The 20734-nt window shown below is 43.7% G+C and overlaps 5 protein-coding genes and 2 non-coding genes across 10 annotated transcripts in view; all 7 read left to right on the top strand.

Moving 5' to 3' along the window:
• Positions 1-15: 15 nt before the first annotated feature.
• Positions 16-8158, top strand: rlf (RLF zinc finger). Of its 2 annotated transcripts, XM_088400939.1 has the most exons (9): positions 16-247; positions 1571-1725; positions 1812-1893; positions 1973-2108; positions 2191-2393; positions 2469-2605; positions 2705-2846; positions 2980-5727; positions 5839-8158. In XM_088400939.1, the coding sequence occupies exons 1-9, from the start codon at positions 68-70 to the stop codon at positions 7765-7767; spliced, it is 5712 nt and encodes a 1903-aa protein (XP_088257065.1). In that variant the 5' UTR covers positions 16-67; the 3' UTR covers positions 7768-8158. The 2 variants fall into 2 exon arrangements, with proteins under 2 accessions (XP_088257065.1, XP_088257064.1); XM_088400938.1 differs by having other exon boundaries at positions 17-247; positions 2980-8158.
• An 874-nt stretch (positions 8159-9032) lies between these two features.
• zmpste24 (zinc metallopeptidase, STE24 homolog) lies at positions 9033-12403 on the top strand. Its single transcript, XM_088401230.1, has 9 exons — positions 9033-9453; positions 9545-9691; positions 9772-9975; positions 10069-10221; positions 10337-10478; positions 10548-10714; positions 10797-10901; positions 10985-11128; positions 11277-12403. The coding sequence occupies exons 1-9, from the start codon at positions 9346-9348 to the stop codon at positions 11499-11501; spliced, it is 1395 nt and encodes a 464-aa protein (XP_088257356.1). The 5' UTR covers positions 9033-9345; the 3' UTR covers positions 11502-12403.
• Positions 12404-12996: 593 nt separating this feature from the next.
• Positions 12997-14334, top strand: atp5if1b (ATP synthase inhibitory factor subunit 1b). Its single transcript, XM_088401231.1, has 3 exons — positions 12997-13155; positions 13683-13795; positions 13935-14334. The coding sequence occupies exons 1-3, from the start codon at positions 13087-13089 to the stop codon at positions 14074-14076; spliced, it is 324 nt and encodes a 107-aa protein (XP_088257357.1). The 5' UTR covers positions 12997-13086; the 3' UTR covers positions 14077-14334.
• Positions 14335-14616: 282 nt separating this feature from the next.
• Positions 14617-17034, top strand: rpl13a (ribosomal protein L13a). The gene is made up of 7 exons (XM_088399940.1): positions 14617-14703; positions 15296-15368; positions 15579-15644; positions 15938-16039; positions 16238-16323; positions 16511-16570; positions 16641-17034. The coding sequence occupies exons 1-7, from the start codon at positions 14683-14685 to the stop codon at positions 16848-16850; spliced, it is 618 nt and encodes a 205-aa protein (XP_088256066.1). The 5' UTR covers positions 14617-14682; the 3' UTR covers positions 16851-17034.
• LOC148385206 (small nucleolar RNA Z195/SNORD33/SNORD32 family) lies at positions 15428-15508 on the top strand. Its single transcript, XR_015853177.1, has one exon. It is a non-coding gene; the product is annotated as a small nucleolar RNA Z195/SNORD33/SNORD32 family (small nucleolar RNA).
• LOC148385205 (small nucleolar RNA Z195/SNORD33/SNORD32 family) lies at positions 15783-15866 on the top strand. The gene has a single exon (XR_015853174.1). It is a non-coding gene; the product is annotated as a small nucleolar RNA Z195/SNORD33/SNORD32 family (small nucleolar RNA).
• Positions 17035-17178: 144 nt separating the features above from the next.
• The window catches only part of htr1d (5-hydroxytryptamine (serotonin) receptor 1D, G protein-coupled), a 39130-nt gene continuing 35574 nt past the window's right edge, over positions 17179-20734 (top strand). For all 3 annotated transcript variants that reach the window (XM_088399938.1, XM_088399936.1, XM_088399935.1), the window contains exon 1: positions 17179-17563. The gene's annotated coding sequence lies outside the window, so the exon portion shown is untranslated. The remainder of the gene's footprint in view (positions 17564-20734) is intronic.

The following is a 20734-nucleotide window of genomic DNA, read 5'->3' as shown; positions in this document are numbered from 1 at the left end:
ACAAAGAAGAAGAAAAGTAGGCGGTGACAGACTGCCGAGTGCATACGCGCCGTGGAGGAGAGGGAAGATGGCGGAGAGGATTGTCGAGCTTGAGCAAGAATGGAACGAACGGGCCCTGGACACGGCCGAAGACACGCTGGTTGCAATGGAAACCCTTTTGGCCACACTGAGGGCTTTCGAAGACGGCCTCAGGCAACAGGAATTGTCTGTGGCGTCGTCCGCGGACTACTGTGACAACTTTTGTCAGGTAACGAGTGCGTGAAAACATGATAGCATCATTAGCACAACGCTAGCTCAGTTTGGGTTGTTTTCCTTAGAGAGGGGCGAGGAGGTTCCAGGATGCTCTGTTTTATATTTTGGAAATTACAAATCGTTTTTGTGAACTAGCGTATTCCAGTTGGTGTTTAGCAGTTAGGTCAAAGGATGCTAACGTCATATAATGTTAAATGAGTGCTAAATTAGTTTAAATCTGTTTAGTGCTTCCAGACACACGCCTCATTGTGATGCAGTTGCACGTTGAGACAAATTTGACCTTTTACATCCTAAAATAAGATTACTAGAAAAATGTCGTTTTGAACAGATAATTCAAAGGCTCATCCAGTTCATTTTTGACTTGTTTACTAAAGTGAAATACAAATTTACCAGTGTGTGCTGGAATCTAATATTATTGTCCGACTTTTAATTTTGAAACTATACATGGCAAAAATGTGCATTTCTCTTTTTTTAATGGCAATGGTAACATTGTTCAAGAGGAAGTCCAAAGGGTTTCCAAATAATCTTAAGTAAAAGGGGTCATTTAAACTAACCCTAACCCTTTAAATTTTAAAGGGTTTATTTATACTAAACTAAATACAAGGAGAAATTAATCATAAAGGATGCTTTGATACATTGTAAAATAAAAAAAAAACACTTTACTGTAGCAAAACAAAGTACCAATTTATATTAAAAAGGAGGTCACGAGGTCATGATGCTACCTGAGCTGAGCGCATGAACAATAAACTGCAGTTTGTTAGTTTGCACAAACTAGCCTCTTTCCAACTCAAGCATGCAGATTTACTCGGAAGTAGCAATTAGTATGCGCGTACAAACCTCCTGGGCTGAGATCCTTTTTGGAGGTTCCCCTTTGTGGGTTTGCCATAAATAGACGATGGGGAATTAATCAAGGCTCCCCTGTGGAGAGCCAACCTGCAAGGGAGTCTGTCTGGCGCTCAGGCGTCTTGGGACGTCGTGTCGTTATAACAAGCTCATCAGCCTGCGGGATGAAGGCGGCACACTTTAGAATTTTTCAGATCAACTTTAGTTTTGCACCATTGTAGATTTTCAGAGATGGCAAACGGTGGAGAGGGATTGGTAAATACACACAATGTGGTTGTGTGTATATTTTTTCTCCTCACTGTGCAAGTCCCCTCGGGCCTAATCAGTCACCCCTCAAACCAGACTGTCAAGTGGGATCAATCGAGCGTCGCCCCTTCCCCTCAAGTGGAAAAGCTTAGGAAATCTCACCTGTCTGATTGTTCTAAGGGGAAAACCAGTGTCATGCAGCATCTGTGTCTATTTTTTTCTCTCCCAGGCACTTATGCATTATGCCGGCAGCAGAAACTCCATAGACCACGGTCTTCCGCTTCTCGAAGTCTACTGCTTGTCGATAAACTGTTTCGCCGCCGCCCGATCACACCTCACCGCAGAGTCGGACAAAGTGACTCTTGTTTTGAAGAGACTCGCTCTGTGAGTGCAAATGTTCCCTTCAATGCTTCTTCAATTATGACAATTTGACTAAATTTACACCAACATTCTCCGTGTTTGTCACGCAGAAGCTGTTTTGAACTATTTCTGTCAGTTCCCGAAAATGAAATCCCCTATGAAGCATGGGTTCAATTCCACCAATCTGTTCAGGTAAGAAGTCTTCTTTTCTTTATGTAGTGTTAAAATTGAGGTTCCAAGTCTTTTAATCTTTTGAATCTTTATTTTTTAGAGTGCACATGACACCTTGTTACAGTACGGGAGTACAGACCTTCAAGCTTTGTTACAGATTACAGGCGAGGGGGGTGCATGGAGCAATCCCATCCTCGCCGCCCTCCTCTCTGGAGAGCCTATCATCAAACAAGAAGGTTCAGAGCTAACTCATTTGTCGAACTACAGTGACTTCAATCTTAGCATCAGATTGTGATAAATTTACTCTTCCTTGTGTAGTGGATGCATACATTTGCTTGGAGGGCGAGGGCTTCATGGAAATGCGAGTGAAGCATCTGGAGAAGATGGGCGAGGTGGCCAAAGCTGTGGTGCTGGCCAAAGCGTGCACAGACTGCAGCGCCATCCCCAACCAAGCTACTTTTCGTCACACATACGTCGCTCTGCTTTGCCAGCTGCTTCCCAACGCGGAAGCTATAATGGAGGTAAATTCTTACCCACTAATTTCTCCTTGTGACCTCCCTCTTCACACAAAGCTTTATACTTTTACTCCCTAACAGATATCCAGGCAAGACTGCAAGGATGTTCTTGAGATTACCACCAACTTGGAGATGGAGGGGGAGGAGAATGCTGGCTTTATCCTGTGCACAACCTTCCTGACTCAGCAGCTTCAGCAGCCCAGCCTTGACCACTCCTGGTGAATCTCTAACCGTCCCTCAGGGGGGGGGGATCTTGTAATATCGCTACGCCCATCACAGCTCGTTAAACTTTAATGAACTCATTGTTCTATCCACAGGGAGCTGATTCAGCTGTGGAGTAAACTTCAGAGGAAGCTGGACCCCTCACTTGTATCTCTTCTTGAAAGGTGCCTTCAGCTGGGTGCCATCGCCATAACAGTGCAACATTTGCTGTACTTGGCCCGTTTAATTCAGACAGAGGTGAGATTTTTTTTTAAATGATTCCACCCCTTATAATACACAGACATTTTTAAAAAGATGTTTGATTTTGAAAGAGTTAAGCCATGGCAATTGTGAATTTGGTTCAAATATTCTTGTATTTTTTTCTTTTCAGGCAGAAGCAGTTGGCACCGCTGCTTCGGTGGAGCTGTGCGTTAAAGCTCTGCAACTTCCAAAACACGATGACTCGGAAAGCAGAATCGGCATCTGTAAAGTTCTGTCTGGCCTCCTCCTCAATGATCTGGAAGTGCAGCGGGCCTGCCACCTTACAGAGTTTCTGCTTGGCCCCAGTCAGCAGGTATTAAATAGCCTCCAGGAGCTCTACCAGTGCCCAGACCAAAAACATGAGCAGGAGAGCAGCGTCATTCCCAACTCGCTACGCTGTGAACTGCTGCTGGTGCTGAAGGCACACTGGTCCATTGACCCGGAATTCTGGGACTGGAAAGCCCTCAAGTATCACTGTATCTCCCTTTTGGGGTTGAAACCCGAGTCAGAATGGGAAGCGGACGAGGAAAAAAGTGAGAAACCACCTGTGCTTCGAGTCCACACGCCGACAGAAGAAAGTGAGCCCAAACCCTGTTTAAACGGAAGTCTTCATCTTCACACGCAGCCTGACGAAACGCCTCCTCGCATTATTGGCGGCGAAGCAGGAGCGAGAAGAGCCAAGCTGTGTTGTCGGATATGTACACTGTCCTTCACTGACATTCAAATCATCCACCATGCCAAAAGACACATCGTGGATGACGTACACCCCTGCCCCATCTGCCTGCAGAATTTTAGGAGCAGGAAGGAGCTGCTACCCCACATGAGACATCACCTCCAACGGGAGACGCTGAGCAACAACGTCAAGATTCAAGACGACGAAATGGAACCTGGCGAGATCACCGTCGACCCTTCTTTAATTTTATATTACAAATCCACCCGTGATCCTGGAGTGCTTCAGCACATTGTGCAGCAGGCCAAAACGGTCCAGAAGAAGTGCACGGACAAGGAGCATGTGACGTTCGATTACATGAACCAGCACTTCAGTCTGCAGAACCGAGAGGAGTATTTCTGTCCCGGAACCGGGTGTTCTCGAGTTTTCAAACACTCCAAGTACTTGTACGTGCATTTGAAGTCGGACCACAAAGGCGATGAGAACGTGAAGCATTTTCATCAGATGCGAGAGCAACGGGAGAAGTGCGCTTTCTGTCGGCGCCACTTTGTCTCCGCTTACCATCACCACAAACATCGGAAAGTTCACTACTATGAGCAACCGTACATGTGCGTGGCGATGGGTTGCGGTGCCCGCTTCGGTTCTTCCAATGAGCTCGTGCTGCATAAACAGATCCACGGCTATCAGATAAGGTACCAATGTGAGCTTGAAGGCTGCGACGTGAATTACTCCGACCTGGGACAACTTTATCACCACGAGGCGCAGCATTTCAGGGATGCTGCATTCACCTGCCCTGGCGCCATATGTAAAAAATTTTACTTTTCCAAAAGGGAATTCATAGCGCATCTATCGACGCACAACCTTACGTTCTCGGAAGAGGACTTTGAGGATCAGAGGATAGCGAAAGAGATGATTTTCAAGGCCGATTTGGAAAGGGCAGCCCATGTTAGCAGTCCAAATGATGCTGAAGTAGGTGTTGTCGGAGATAACCAGAACAGTTCGTCAGAAAGTCGTTCCGCCTCCTGCTGTCAACCATCTGGCGACGTTAAACCCAAAGCACTGCTGACTTTAGTGGCTGTGTGTTTCGACGGATGCAAGTTCACCTGCGGCTTCGAGAAGTGCGGTATGACTTTCTCCCGAGCGAGAGATGTCCAGAGACACCTTAAACACGCCCACCCAGAACACCTTAAACTGGAGTTCAAAGAGCACAAACATGACAAGGAGCAAGGTCCAAAGTCCAAAAAGATCAAGACTGAAATGGAGTCGGACAATGATGAAGGCGAACTCTTGGATCCGTACTCACCTGAAGAAGATGGCCCTGACTGGACGACCTCTCCCGCTTCTCCAACTTGTACCAAAAACGACGTCCTTAAAGAAATCCTCATGAGGCTAAGTCGGCTGGATCTGAATTCCCTCAAGTCCCAGCAAAGTCCGCCGCCTCAGTGCATCCAAAATCATCACGACGTCACGGAAGAGCGACCCGAGGTTTTGCTTTCGAAACAATCGTCCCTGCCGCCTAAAAGAAATCCCACAGCAAGAGCCGTCCAATCGCTTCCGACTACTAAACCCTACGCTTGCGCCGTAGTAAAGTGTGCCTTTAGGACCGCACTGGTCGATAACTTGAGCCGCCACTACAACAACGTGCACGGCTACCCAACCGAAGAGGCCGAACAGATGGCTCATTTTAATGCCACCCCGCCGTGTCCGCCTCAAAGGAATCCAACCGAAGAAAAAGTCGTCCAAATACTCGCCAACGCCAAACCCTACACTTGCCAGATCGCCAAGTGTCACTTTAGGACCGCACGGACCTATAGTTTGATGCGCCACTACGTTAAACTACACAACCGCCCGCAAGAAGAAGCCAAACAGATGTGTGTCACGGACAGGTCGTATAAACCCTTCAAGTGTCATCTGTGCTCGCAAACTCACCGAGAGATTAAAGGCTTGAGGAACCATTATATTCAGATGCATGACGTCTCGGCCAGTTTGGTGGAAAAATTTAGTTTCCGATCGACGCGACCTACCAGCCCAACGTTACAGAACTTGAACCAGACAATGAAAATAGAAGCACCCAGTTGGGAACAGGAAGTGAAAAAAACTGAGAATAGACCAAACCGAACAAGTTGTTCTTCATCTCCGGCTGTAAATGAAGCTCAAGAGGATCAAAGTGAGCACAAGGGAGACGTTGAGGCCGAGGTGACACCCCAGGTCAGAACGAAACGCTTGGTGACTAAAAGTAATCTCTGCTACATTCTAGATAAATTCAACAAACCATTTCATTGCGTGGCCAAAAACTGCGCCGCCGCCTTTTCCACCCAGGTAGGCCTTGTGCGCCATCTTCAGTTCACACACCATTACAAACGCTCTCAGCTCCTGCTGGAAAAAGAAGTGCAGCAGGATCCCGAAGTCAAAAAGGAAAATGTGAGGAAAAGGCCTTACCCGAGCTCCGACGAACCCAAACCACAGTTTAAATGTCAGTTTGTCAACTGCAACGCCTCGTACCACCTCAAGAGCAGCCTGGCGCGGCACACCCGTATTGTTCATTCGCAGATGCCGGGACTCATCAGGTGCAAGTTCGAGGGCTGCACAAAAGTATTCACCCACAACGAGGCGCTGAAGAAACACACCTTGTTTCGACACTGCGAGTACTACGACTCGCTGGTCGTACGGCTCCAGAGCACTCAAAAGAAGTCCGTTACCGGATGCCAAAAGAAGCTGATCGTAACACCCACCAACCCCGCGTCGCCGGAACCGAAACAACCCGCCCAGTCGGACGAGGAGGACGATGTGACCGAAGACGGGGAGAAGTCTACGGCGGAAGCGGAACAGAGTTACGTTGTCCGATCACACGAAGAAGCTTTACAAATGTGTCAAGACCGTTTTTTACCCGTCACCTACCCGTGCATGATTCAAGACTGCGACTCCGTCCTCAAGTACTCGCGCGGCTTGAGCCGCCACTACACAAAGGTTCACCACATGCCAAAAGAGTATATTCAAAATAATACCGACACACTCTTTTACAACGCGGAGCAGCTGGAGGAATTGATTCAAAAGAAATCGGCTCGGCCAACCATTGTGGGTAAAGAGAACCCAAACGGAGTTTGTAAAATGGAGTATCAGCCGGAGACCTCACAGGGACAGGATGCTCAGGTACAACTGCACTCGGTCACAGCAGAAACCCAAATGGAGACTCTTTCAGATCCTCCGAGATTGCCAGTGGAGGAAGTGCCGCCGCCCGCAGAGAAAAACGAACCTCTTTCCGATCCTCTGAGATTCCCAGAGGAGGAAGTGCTTCCGCCTGCAGAAGGAAACGGACCTCTTTCAGATCCTCTGAGATTCCCAGTGGAGGAAGTGCCGCCGCCCGCAGAGAAAAACGGACCTCTTTCCGATCCTCTGAGATTCCCAGCGGAGGAAGCGCTGCCGCCCGCAGAGAGAAACGGCCCTCTTTCCGATCCTCTGAGATTCCCAGAGGAGGAAGTGCTGCCGCCCGCAGAGAGAAACGGGGTCCTTGTCGGCGCCGACGACGTGCTGTACGGAGAACCGAGTACCGCCACTCACGCCGAGGATTCCGTTGTGCCGAACGGTCACAAAAAGGTGGAAGAATTACTCAACTTGGAACAGATCAAACCACTCCTTCGTCCTTTTACTATCAATCTGTCGCCACCGTGTTGTGTGCTGTTGACTACAGAGGAGGGCCTTCAAGACGCAGCAAAAGATGGTAGAATATCCGAAAAGTCATCTCCACCTCCAGTACGGCAGCCTCTCAAGCGAAAGAATGAGCTCTCCGTGCAGCCATCAAACGTGATCGACCCTCAGCCTCTTGGCTCCCCTCCACACTCTTTTGACATTGCCACATACAAGCCAGTTGGCTTTGAGGCATCCTTCCTCAAGTTCATCCAAGAAAGCGCACCAAAAGACAAAAAGGCTCTAATCTGTAAAAGGCGAGAGTCCTTCCGGCGCAGTTGCTCCGTCAAAGAAAACAAGCAACTGGGAATCACGTACACCCGAAGCAGACGCAGTCATGCCACGCTTCACAAATGCCGCGGTATGACTACGGACTTCCCATCTGTCCGAAACTTGAAGTCCATCTTGGACAAAGCCCTTGCTGGGTGCGGGGACCTGGCCATCAAGCAGCTTCAGTACCTCAGACCTGTGGTGGTCCTGGGGAAGCCTGTTTGTATGGCCAGCCTGCCTCACCTCTTTCCAACAGACTCTAACAGTAAACTGCTTCTGGGAAGCAAAGTTTAGCATTGCACCTTTTTTTTTTTTTAAATGAAAATGAATTTTTGTTGAATGGAACCGTTACTCATTTCCTTAAATTGGCGATGCTATGTTTTTGTTGCTTATTTTGTCAAACGGAAGATTTGCCAGATCATCAGCATAAAATTCAAGCCATGTCTCGTCCAGCAAATCAAATTTTTTTTTTTTGTGCACATACATAAGTGCTTCAAGATCTATGGACATTTTTACAGACTGTTAGAAATATTGGCAAGAGGCTTTTACTTGAGTTAGTAATGTACATCCTACAAAAGTCTAAAAGAGTGACAGATTAGCACTTCTAAGTTCATATGAAATGTGACATTTTGCAGTGTTTGAAGATGAAATACCAGTGTAAATTTCTAATAAATGTAAAAATTAATATCTAGTGGATTTTTTTCCTCATACCGTGCTCACAATGTTTCTTGCTGAATAAACAAATTGACCGACAGACGTTAAAGTTTTGATAAATTAACACTCAGTGTGGGATGTGTTTATCAAAGTCAAAGTCAAAGTCAGCTTTATTGTCAATTTCTCCACATGCCAAAGACACACAAAGAAACCGAAATTTCGTTCCCCCCTATCCCACGGTGACAAGACATGGCTCACAACAGACAAACAGTAAACAAGTATAACAAAAGCGTGCTGAATAAATAATGAATAAATAACACAACAATAAATAAATAAATAATTAATTAAGAGGAGCGTAAAAACGCGTACAGCAGACATTCCCGAAAATAGCGCAACAGTGCCGCACGCTACGCAGAAGGGGGTAGCGAGTTCAGGGCCCTAACAGCCTGGAGAAAGAAGCTGTTGGCGAGTCTGGTGGTGCGGGAGCGCAGGCTCCTGTACCTCTTCCCAGAGGGCAGAAGGTCAAACAAGGAGTGAGCCGGGTGACTCACATCTCTGGCAATCGAGGTTGCCTTGCGGGCGAGATGGGAGGTGTAAATGTCCTTCAGGGAGGGAAGCGAAGCACCAATAATCTTACCAGCCGTATTCACTATGCGCTGCAGGGCCTTCAAGTTCTGTTCAGTGCAGTTACCACCCCAGACAGCGATGCAACTGGTGAGGACGCTCTCAATGGTGCCACGGTAGAATGTAGACTAGTTTCTTTGCAATAGAAAATAAATAACTGCACTCCACTATAAAATAATGAATAAATACACTTAATTATCATGCATCAATAATTAGAATTTAGTTTATAAACGGTGGCTGTTAAGAGGACAGTTTTGGGGGTCGTGTCTGAGCAAACCGGATGCGGAATGTTTGTGACGGGAGCGGTTTCCGTCCGGACCTTTTATGCAGCTGGACTAACTACGCGCTCATGAATGAAGTGTCATTATTAACGATGGAGGCTTAAAAACAACGTACGGTTCGCGTAGTAGTCGCTTTTGTGTCCATCTGATGTTCGTAAAAGCTTTCCATTAACTAAGCTCGTATCCCACTCAAGTTTGTGTGTGCCAAGCCAGGCTGACGGAGCAATAACGTTGCTGTTAGCCTGTTTAGCTAGGAGCGCTTTCGTTATCTCTTTCGTTATCCCCCCGACGCCTCTCAAAAAATTAAGTAAATATGTTCGACTTTATAAATGAACTCCCCGTGGAGAAGCAGATATTTTATGCTGTTTTGGGCTTTTCGTGGACGGTGTACATATGGGAGGCATACCTTGCACATAGACAGGTAAGTTGCTTGTAAATCACAAAGTAGAAAAAAGGAAGTATCGATGCTTGTGTAAGACATTTACCATTTGACCCCCCTGTCATCTTTCCAGCGAAGGACATACAGGTCAACGACACGTGTGCCTCAGGAGCTCGAAAAGGTCATCGATTCAGAAACCTTTGAGAAGTCCCGACTATATCAGCTGGACAAAAGCAACTTCAGTTTTTGGTCTGGTCTGTATTCCGAGACGGAAGGAACGGTAAGCTACCAACGAGAGATGCTCAATTGCATTCATGGGGATGTTTCTTGCAAATTAATTTGTCTCTGTTCCTGTCAAAGCTGATCCTGGTCCTGGGTGGCATTCCTCTTCTGTGGGGCCTCGCCGGCGTAGGGACGAAACATTTTGGATTCGGCCCCGAGTATGAGATCACGCAATCCCTTGTGTTTCTCACTCTTGCCACCCTGTTCACTGCTTTGACTGGCCTTCCCTGGAGTTTGTACAACACGTTTGTCATTGAGGAGAAGCACGGATTCAACCAGCAGGTAATTGATGCTGGCTGAGTTAATGTCTTGGAGTATGCTTGCAAGTCATGGACAGTATTTTGACTCGATTAACGGTTTGATCTTGCTCAATAGACTTTGGGGTTCTTCATCAAAGATGCTGTGAAGAAGTTCGCCGTGACACAGTGCATCCTGCTCCCTGTGACCTCGTTGCTCCTCTACATCATTAAGATTGGGGGAGACTACTTCTTCATTTACGCCTGGCTCTTCACCCTGGGTGTTTCTTTGGTGAGCTTTTGCTATAAATGGCTTACCATTGAATTCCGTGTTGTTATTACAATATATAATTGTATAATTGAGCACCTATGTTCTCCGGGATCATTTGCTGTCTCGCTGTTCTCAGGTTCTCGTCACCATCTACGCTGATTACATCGCGCCTCTGTTTGACAAATTCACTCCTTTGCCAGAAGGGGAGCTGAAGACGGATATTGAGGCCATGGCCAACAGTATTAGTTTCCCTCTCACAAAGGTTTATGTTGTTGAAGGTGTGTTAATGACGATGGAGATGTAATGTGTTTATGTGGAGTTTGCTAAAAGTTGCCTGTGTTTTCCAGGTTCCAAACGGTCTTCGCACAGCAACGCGTATTTTTACGGCTTTTTCAAGAATAAACGGATTGTGCTCTTCGACACGTTGCTGGAGGACTATTCTCCGCTCAACAAGGGAGACGAGGCAAAGCCCGAGCCAACAGAAACTGACGGTGAAGCGAAAGTGAAGCCAAAGGTTAGATGTTCAAAATTGATTAAATGAGGTTTTGTGCTATTGAGCAATCTTTCTATCTTAACTGTTTGACTTTTTTTTACAGCACAAGAAACAAGGCTGCAACAATAAAGAGATCCTTGCCGTTTTGGGTCACGAGCTGGGTCACTGGAAGCTCGGTCATACCGTCAAAAACATTGTCATCAGTCAGGTGGGTGTTTCACTTTTTTTTTTTTTTTGTCGGACGTATGTAAAACGTGGCATTAACATCCACTGTCTCTCTTCCTCCGCCAGATGAATTCCTTCCTGTGTTTCTCTCTATTTGCCGCTCTTATTGGACGCAAGGAGTTGTTTGTCGCGTTTGGCTTCAATGACAGCCAGCCCACTCTGATCGGCTTGATGATCATCTTCCAGTTCATCTTTTCACCATATAATGAGGTGACCATGAGGAAATCCTTATCTTTTTAATCTCGCAGTTCTTACCTACAAATTCAACGCAGGGACCAAGACAAAAGACTCACTATGCAAACTCCATCAATTGAGTTTGCCCCAAGGTAATTGACATGTTTCCGTTTCATCCTCGCAGCTTCTGTCCTTCTGCCTGACGGTCCTGAGCCGCAGGTTCGAGTTCCAGGCCGACGCGTTTGCGCGCAACATGGGCAAAGCCCCCGAGCTCTACTCGTCCCTCATCAAGCTGAACAAAGACAACCTGGGCTTCCCTGTTGCCGACTGGCTCTACTCCATGTGGCACTACTCGCACCCGCCCCTCCTGGAGCGCCTCAGAGCGCTAGGCAACATCAAGCAAGACTGACGGGGTCGTAATGGGGGGCGGCGAGCACCGCCTCCTCCCAAGGGCCTCCGGAGACCCATCCTGGCCGTGTGACGCCTCCTCCAAATCTTATTTTATCTTGTTTTAGTAAATTCATTTAATGATTGACTCTTTTATTTTAAATTGTAAAATATCAACATGAATAACGGAAGGGACTCGAGAGTAAACGCTGAAACTAGCGTGTGTTAATTGCAGTGTTTGTCACTGCACAAATCATCTTTTGCAGATTGGCTAAGTAGAAATGATTTGTGCACTGTGTGTACTGTAAAATGTAAACAGACCCATGTCGGGCGTCATCACTGAGTGGGCTATGTGTAGTTTGATAGCAAGTTAACATAAAAGTCAAATGTGACAAAGGATGTGTGACATAGCTTCACAGACACACAGGCCACAAAATTCAAGTTGTTACTTCCATTGCCATTATTTCTTTACCCAGTCAAGAATATTAGACTGAATACTTACGTTCCCAGTTTAAAAAGTAGGTCATTGTGTATGATTTCATAATGTGCCTCCAAATTCTTTGTTCTGATACTTGACCCTGTTAGAGAGACAGCAGTGCTGATGTTTTTCTTTGCATCTGAATTTGACTTGGGAGTTTTAATTTTCTTTGGTGGAGGGAGTAGGTCTTCTCATGCACCTGTTTGCTGACTGGGGCCCAATGTACCTGTTACTGTTGAGTGTATTGAATTATGGAAAGAAAAAAACATAGGGTTTTGATATTAAGTTTAACTTTGTGCTCTTGATTTTGGGGATCTTGAATGAACTCAGAGTTGCCTACCGATGTTTATAAAGGGATATTACTGGGGGGAGGGTCTGTGAGGTTCCTCGTTAAGACAGGTTTCAAGAACATTACTTTCTTTGCTGAATAAATTTATTCAAAGCCTTGTATGCTTTTTATTTCATTAATTGAATACAGTATAGTATTCCAATGATTATGTTTATGTATAAAAGTATAAAAAATAGGAATTTATGCAACAAATTCTATATAATACGCATTTGTTCCCCCTCACTAATGAGTTTATGAAATTATGCATTTATAAATAAAAAAAATAACGTAGCCCTTAAGCACAAACGTTTGCCCAACCCAAGTGACGTCACAAATACATAAAGAATAAATAAAAATAAATATTACAAATATAATTCCAGCCGGTATAATGTATTTTACTTATATTCCTGTATTTTTACTTTGGTTGAAAACAAACTTAAAAACGGTAATCTAACCTTAACTTCAGGTCAAAGTTCACGTGAGCGTGCAGTTTGACGCGTTTTATTTTGAGACGTTCCATTTGTCAAAATAGGGGTGATTTTATGTTGCGTTAAAGTTTCACAACGCGTACATTAAATATTTTGTACCAAAGTAGTATCGGTTCTTATCAGTTTCGTTCCCATTAAAAAAGCGTCATTAATATTTGGTGCATCTTCCATCATTCCGTCTTTTACAATAGCATTTACCCCCTCTGTCTGGGTACAAATGGCGCTGTCCACTGGCTGTATGTATTTTCAGACAAGGGCAAACTGAAAAGAGCGTCACTGTTGTCATTGTCATTAGCCGCTCATATTAGCCATCATGGCGAGGTTCTTGAGGCCGAACATCCGCGGTTTATTCACTTTACAGCAAAGAATGTCATCCGACCAGGTACAACTATGTCCTTCGTACCTAGCTCCTCAACAAAAGCACCGATTTCTAGCGCTAAAGGCCATTTTGTATGGAGTAATTTCAAATGCGTAAACATTAGCTGCCAAAATAGCCATGGACTAATTTCACAAATAACCACATTACTGCAGTTTACTCATTTGACACAACATTTTTGAGCCACGGCTCCTATTTTGAAACAACTCAAGCAGACCTGGAAACTAATTTTTCATAACTGAAATAATTGTGATCTCATTTGTATATACACTCCAAGTGTGAAATCTGGGCCTGTTTACTTTAAAGGTGACTTCAACAGTTGGAGAAACAGGTTTTACATTCTGTCAGCTAGTGGAAGAGCCTTGAATTGTTGTACTTGTCACTAGACATCAATAGATGAACAAAAATATATTTATTATAGTCTTGTTATTGTGTACTGCTATAAAAATTAGGAATAATAATGACAGTGGAGGAAAAATTGGCTTTGTTACTTATTCTCGCTTTTTTCATTGCTTTGACTTTCTCTATTGCAGCTGGGTGAACTGGGTAAAGGTGCGGGCAAAGGTGGTGGAGCCGGTGGCTCCATTCGAGAGGCCGGTGGAGCCATGGGAAAGAAACAGGCTGCAGAGGAGGAGATGTACTTTAAGTAGGTGTCTTTTCTCTCCTGCACCATTGAGCTTTCCGGTCCATGGCTTATCCATTAGACCTGCACCCATATTATTGTTTATCCCATTTTGGCCTATTGCAGTACGGAAAATTGATTTTGCGATTTATCTGCACAAAAGGCGCAAGGAACAGGAACAGCTGGCTGCACTGAAGCAACACCACCAGGAGGAAATCGACCACCACAAAAAGGAGATTGAGCGTCTGCAGCGGGATATTGACCGTCATAAGGGGAAGATCAGAAAGTTGAAGCATGACGACTAATCAAAACCGGCTTCTGTAAGACATCTTTACTGAAGGCTGTATTGCATATAAAAATACATATATTCCGCCTTTGTGTTCTTCTTCCACTTACCATCTCAGGGTAGAGTTGCATTACCGGCAAGGCATGATTGTATGGTGAATTATTTAAAGCATTTGCAACAGTTCACAAAATTGTTATTTCCGTGGAACAGTGTGACATGATTTGCATGAACTGTTGTATGTTTCATACATCAAATAAAAATGACCTTGTGTGATAAATGTGTTCCTAATGCAAAGAATAAGTTTTATCTGTTGATTAATAATTTTTTTAATCATACTCATGGAGGAGCTGAACCTGTCCTGGCTGATTTTAGGCGAGAGGATTATGTTGGCAGGATTTTTTTCCCTAAATAATACCTATACACATTTAAACTTAAAATATTTTGCATTATTAACCCATTTGTTTTAAGTCTATGTAACTTGTACAGTTGTTCTTGGGGCACCCATCCACAAGTGGCGCTAGAGCACATTCAACACAATCTAACGAGAACCTTTTATAGTACGTCACTTCCTGCTGCCCGTGTCTTTTACCACGGGCGCCCCCGTGTAACTTTCTTTTCGCTCGTCATGGCGGACCGCTTCAATAAGGTGGGCATTAACCAAGGGACGATATTCTTATTTTAATCGGTTTCCCGCGGTAGTTTCCACCCCATGGTTTCGTTAGCAAGCAATCGAACACTTAGCAATAACACAAGATGAGAACAGGGCTATCATTTTCTAAATAAAATGTAGTAAAGGAGTATCTGTCGGCTCGTGTCTCGGAATGGACACAACTTCCATCATGGCAGCCTTACTAGCCAACGCTGTTAGCTAGCTGCTAGCTAGCTTGTAATAATACTGAAATCTCAAGTGAATTTGTCCCTGTAAAAATTCAAACTAAATTCGTAGAGGCTACTTCAACGTTATCTGCTACAATATGTTGACAGAAGCGTCTGCTTGGTAGTTTTGTTGCATAATGTTTAATCGGACGCGTAGCCGGTAATGCTGCCATGTGCTCATTTTAGAAGGTACACTATTAAATATGCGTTTCAAAATTTATGTTGCTAATTAAGAAAATTGTCATACCTATGGAAGTAAAAAGTTGTGTAACATTCTCGCACTACTGATAGTTAAGCTTCCCCATGATTAATTATCTCATGTAATTACCATTGTATTGTCTTATACATGCTTAATTTTGCAGGTTCTGCTACTAGATGGCAGAGGCCATCTACTTGGTCGGCTAGCTGCCATCGTTGCCAAGCAGACCTTGCTGGGTATGTATGCATTCTATTAAACATGCCACGCTTAAAATGTATGCCAATTAAGTTTAACCTTTGTCATTGATGATTACTTCAACCCTCGTTTGAGTTTAACGACCATGAGAAAACTTACATGCACTACCATCTGAGACAAAATGTAAATTATAAGTCTTTAATATTCCTCATTTGTAGTATTTAACCGGTCTTTATTTTTCCATTTCAAAGGACACAAAGTTGTGGTGGTCAGGTGTGAAGGCATCAACATCTCTGGCAATTTCTACCGTAACAAATGTAAGTGGTACAATATTGCACCCCCTTTTAAAGCTGTTTTCTTTTTTTTTTTATTAGATGTCAAGTCAAATTTAATATGTTCCAATAAAAAGCCTCAACAATGAGTGAAAACAGCAGCCCATATTCAGACTGTCTTAATGTGTCAATGATGTTATTTAAAACATTATTTTGAGTTTTAAACGACCATGAGATAACTTTACATGCACTACCATCTGAGACACATACATTCCACTTAGATGGAATCTTGGAATGTCTTGAATGTGTTCTTACAATCTTTTGTTGGATTGCTGCAGTGAAGTACCTGGCTTTCCTGCGCAAGAGGATGAACACCAATCCATCTCGTGGACCATACCACTTCAGAGCTCCCAGCAGGATCTTCTGGAGGACGGTGAGAGGTGAGACGGAAGCAACCACAAAATCCACTTGTTTGTGACCCTTTCCCATCGAAACAGCATTGATGAACTTTTTAACAATCTGATCTATTGATGAAACTATCGGATCTGATTTCTGAGTTGGAGCAAAATGTGCTTGGGCAATTCCTCAACTCCACTGCTCTGTTCTAAATCTTGTTGTATGAATTGTGTGCCAACTAGGCATGCTGCCCCACAAAACCAAGAGAGGCCAGGCTGCTCTGGAGAGGCTGAAGGTGTTTGACGGCATCCCCCCACCCTATGACAAGGTGATGGCTCTGCACAACACGGTGGCCTTGCGTTATGCTGTCAATGATGTTACTTACCTTACCTTACCATGCCTTGTTTGACTGATGTTTGATATGAACACACAAAATCTGAGACATGCCAGCCTCAGCGTTTGGTCCATCCGGAATTCTTTAGTGTCTGATTTTTGGTTTTCTCTCCTTCATTCAGAGGAAGCGCATGGTGGTCCCAGCTGCTCTTAAGATTGTGCGCCTGAAGCCCACTCGTAAGGTGAGTCACCCTGCAGTGATTATCTGCCATTAGTTCCAATGTCTAAATGTGCCCATATCTTGCTGCACAGTTTGCCCTCCTGGGACGTTTGGCTCATGAGGTGGGCTGGAAGTACCAGGCCATCACAGCCACGCTGGAGGAGAAGAGGAAACAGAAGTCAAAGATGCGCTACATCAAGAAAAAGGCCACCATCAAGATGACCAAATTGGCCACGAAGAACGTCGAGAGCAAAATAGCAAAGTACACAGACGTTCTCAAACAATATGGTGTTCTTGTCTGAGAAGATTTTCTGGCCAATAAACAAATTAAAATGTTTATAACAAAAACCTTTGTTCTGAAAGATAATTCACTTCAACAAGGTTGCAGTTAGTGTTCATTCACATTGAGGTGACGTTTAAATTGGTGTCACTTGTGTGAAAGCAGTCCACTGAAAGAACTTGTTCTGCAATAAACGTTTGTCAGCACTCTGGCACATTTATTTTTTTTCCTATATGTTGGTGTTTTCTCATCCTTCGCTAGAGGGCAGTATTGCACTAATTGCACTTCTATTCTACACTTTAGTGGAACGAAGTGCAAATGCTTTTAAATAGAGGTTAACATTTTTTGTAATTTTAGAAACAGACTTTAACCTTGGCTATTTACATATAAATGTTAGTTTTCTGTCAATATGGTTAAATATCACTACGTTCTCTTCATAATTTTGGCCAAATACTTTTGCCCTCTCGGCTTCTGACTGTAATCAGCTGTTGCTCTCAGGTGTGTCTTTGCTTGCGCGGGTCCAAGTTGCCCTCTGGAAAGTTCCACTTCTTGGATAAACTTTCAAAACCAAACTAAATGAAGCCACTTTCCTCAAAGAAGTAAGCTATCACAACTGTTAACAATTGTATAGAATAGTGCCAACACTTTGAAGCTGTCATAAACCTGGAGTCTTCGAATAACAGCGTCCGAATACAAGAAGCATGCTAACTGGAGATTAGCCTCGTGACAGCTAAGGTAAGTTGCTTATTGTTTACACAGTATTACTACTTTACCTCACTACTTTGCTACATTAAATCGTAATTCATTAAATTGTTTATTTTTGGCTAAACTAACTGAGACTTGCTAGTTTAACCTTTGTCATCTTACTCTATTGTGACCCGTCAAACATGGATGGAGACGTGACGTCACAGTAGAAAGGTCTATATTGAATGAAGCTTCCTTGTCATATTTTTGTTTTATACTCATACTAGCTGGTGTAAACTTTATAACCCAGTTTTCCTTTATGGTCTTTTAAACACCAAAAGGCCTAATCTTGACACTAGCATGTATGTGTTTCTCCCTGGAATGAAAAGTGATTTATGTCAAAGCTGTGTTTTCAATATCAGTGACTAGAATAGCAATGACCTTACGTAACAAAAAAAAAAAGCCATAGGTGCAGAATCAGGCATGTCAAGCATTTGAAACATGATCCATCTTCATCATGAGCTAGTGTGCTCCACACACCTTGCGTTTATTTGTTCATTGTCATTGACCTCTAAGTGTAATTGAAATGATATAGAGTGACAGGTCCTTCATTCACGCAGAGGTCATTCTTCATTTTGAAGACAAGAACATGCCAAATCCGGCAAGAGAGGCGACTGTGAGAGCCAGAAAATTGGTTGGAGCTCCTTGGAGAGAGCAACTAATCAAGTCCTTATCAGCGCCATAATGTAATGCACCCCCCTTGTATTTGCTGTGAAATGTCACGTATTTGAGCACGGCCTTGCACGAGATGTTCGTCCTTGAGAGCGCACCTTTGGGAAAACAAACGCCACGTGGCTCAAGGCGGCGTCAAGAAAACCAATCTGGTATGATGATAAACAACGTGACAACGGTGAAAGGCAACGTGACAAATGAGTCAACCCGTGAATGTTGCGAATGAAGATACATATTTCATGAAAAAAAAATCTCTACAAGAATGAAGGAAAAAGTTTGAATCTTTTATATTTAAGATTTTAATTTGATAAAAAAAGGCAACGACACACGTAAAGGCCAAAGAATTTCTAAATGAAACGCAATGTTTGCCTTTGTCCGATGAAAGGCCAAAGAGGTCTGAGTTCCCGCTTTCTTCCCTCGCCATTGATTTAATTTTTTTATTGTGCTCTTACAAGTTGCCCCGCAGCTCCATTGATTGGGCAGCGTGACTTTGCGCAACACGGTAAAGAGCAGTGTGAGGTTATCAAAATGGATGACGGTGGGCTAGTTTCAATAATGCTCTCCGAGGAACAATAAACAATTGCTGCGTATTGATCACTGCTTGCACATTCATAGAAGTGCATATTATAATCTAAAACATAGCAACACAAACTTTTTTTTTCCTTCCTTGGCCTCGCTTAAATCAAGCTCAAATGCGTTGGCCTCAAATCCAGAGCAAGACGCTAATGCAGCTCACGTGGAGTTATCAATTTAACAAAAGCGCTCTCGTAGGCTTTCCTGATGCATTTTCACTCGCCATTAGCATAAACAAGCCTTTTGTTGGACTGCTTTATTTCGTCTCCTTGCTCTGGTCTCAGCTTGGACGCCGTTAAAGGATTCGGATGCAACCATCCACATCTCGAAGCGCACGTCCACACAATTTACCTCGTCTGATGGAGGTCACCCAGAACAAATGCATCCCTAATGAATCAATCGGAGTGGCGCAAACTATTATAGATTGATTTTGTAGTTTCTCCAACGCAGCATTGCTTGTGTGAAATGAGCTGTAATGAGACAGATAGGAACAGCGGATTAAGCAATCCCGTTTATTTTTAGCTTTCATCGCTGAATGATTACCAAAAAGCTTGCAGAGGAGATGGAAGGTCAAACAAACTATGCTAGCATGCTAGCACACCACTTGAGATCATCCCGATTATTTTAATCTGATCCATGTTCAAATTGTCACAGTATGATAAATGTTCTAAGCAGGCTACTGCATAAAAGTAATTTAACCTTTGTAATATCCAACCATCTCATTGAGTCACGGGTGAGCTGGAACCTCTCCCAGCAGACTTTGGACAATAGCCCAACGTTCTGCATCGGTCATCTAGTAATATCAGGCCACTTTTGTTTTATTAAATCGTCATGGAATCTTCCATGGATTATTAATAAGGCAGATTTCGAGAGCAAGAGCAAAAAAAAATTCATTCAGGTGTATTATGCAAATCAGTTTTGATCATGTAACATGCACTACTTGTCTGTAACCAGTAGGGGCGCTGTTGATTTAATCTCCACATTTTAATAAGAACAACCTGACATTGGGAAGATGATGCTAACCTTCACATGACACTAATCTGCAACCAAGAGTCGAGAGCATTCAGTTAATCGTAAAATTGATCGTTCATTTTATCTCCAGTCAACAGAGAACAATGTTGCCAGGAAGAGCTGTGCCAGGAGGTCTGCAGGGATGTTTCTCAGCTACCCATATCTGACATCTTGTGGTATCTCTTTCGACATTGAGCTCAGTGACCGAATCAACAGGGCTTCAGGTTACAGCCATCTAGTGCACTCCATTATGCCTCGGTTGTTTCAAGATTCAATTAATCGCTGATCAATTGCGTACAATCGGCTAACAATGGGTTACCCGATTGTTGATTTTTTTTTTTTTCTTTTTCAGTAGATTGGCATTGTGTCAGCATTCTGCAGCCATTTGGGATGTATTCATAACATGTAGCCATTTCCTTCTCTATTCAATATGCACACTCGGGAATATCTTCCCATGTACGAGCTACGAGATAACACCCGGGAGGCCACAATGTATGTGCGAGGTATGCCAGTCCCCGCGTATAAACAAAGTATAACGATCTCCATGAGCCATCTGTTCTCATTTTTAAGTAGGCGGGTTGGAAATAACATTTTTTTTTTCTTCTGCGGAGGAATAATATGAAGCCTTTCAAATACAGTGGCATGTAAAAAGTGCATGTCTACTTTTTCTGAAGACTCGCCATGAGCGGGTATTTCATAAGTGAAAGTAGAAATGCATGAAAAATCATATCTGGCTGTTTGGATGCACTTAGGAAAATAAATAAAAAATTCTGCTTCTCTGTTAATGGAGGTCGAGATATCTTGAGGAGTGTAGAGAATTTTTTTTTGAGCTTCAATACCACTTTTTCAGACCGATACCAGTATTTAGTTGATGACCGATACCAAGTACCTGATACTACTACTACT

Source organism: Syngnathus floridae, chromosome 16 (assembly GCF_059516105.1).
Source record: "Syngnathus floridae isolate MCC-2025c chromosome 16, RoL_Sflo_1.0, whole genome shotgun sequence".
NCBI lineage: Eukaryota > Metazoa > Chordata > Actinopteri > Syngnathiformes > Syngnathidae > Syngnathus > Syngnathus floridae.
Note: the sequence above shows the minus strand (reverse complement) of the source record. Positions and strands in the feature narration are given on the sequence as shown.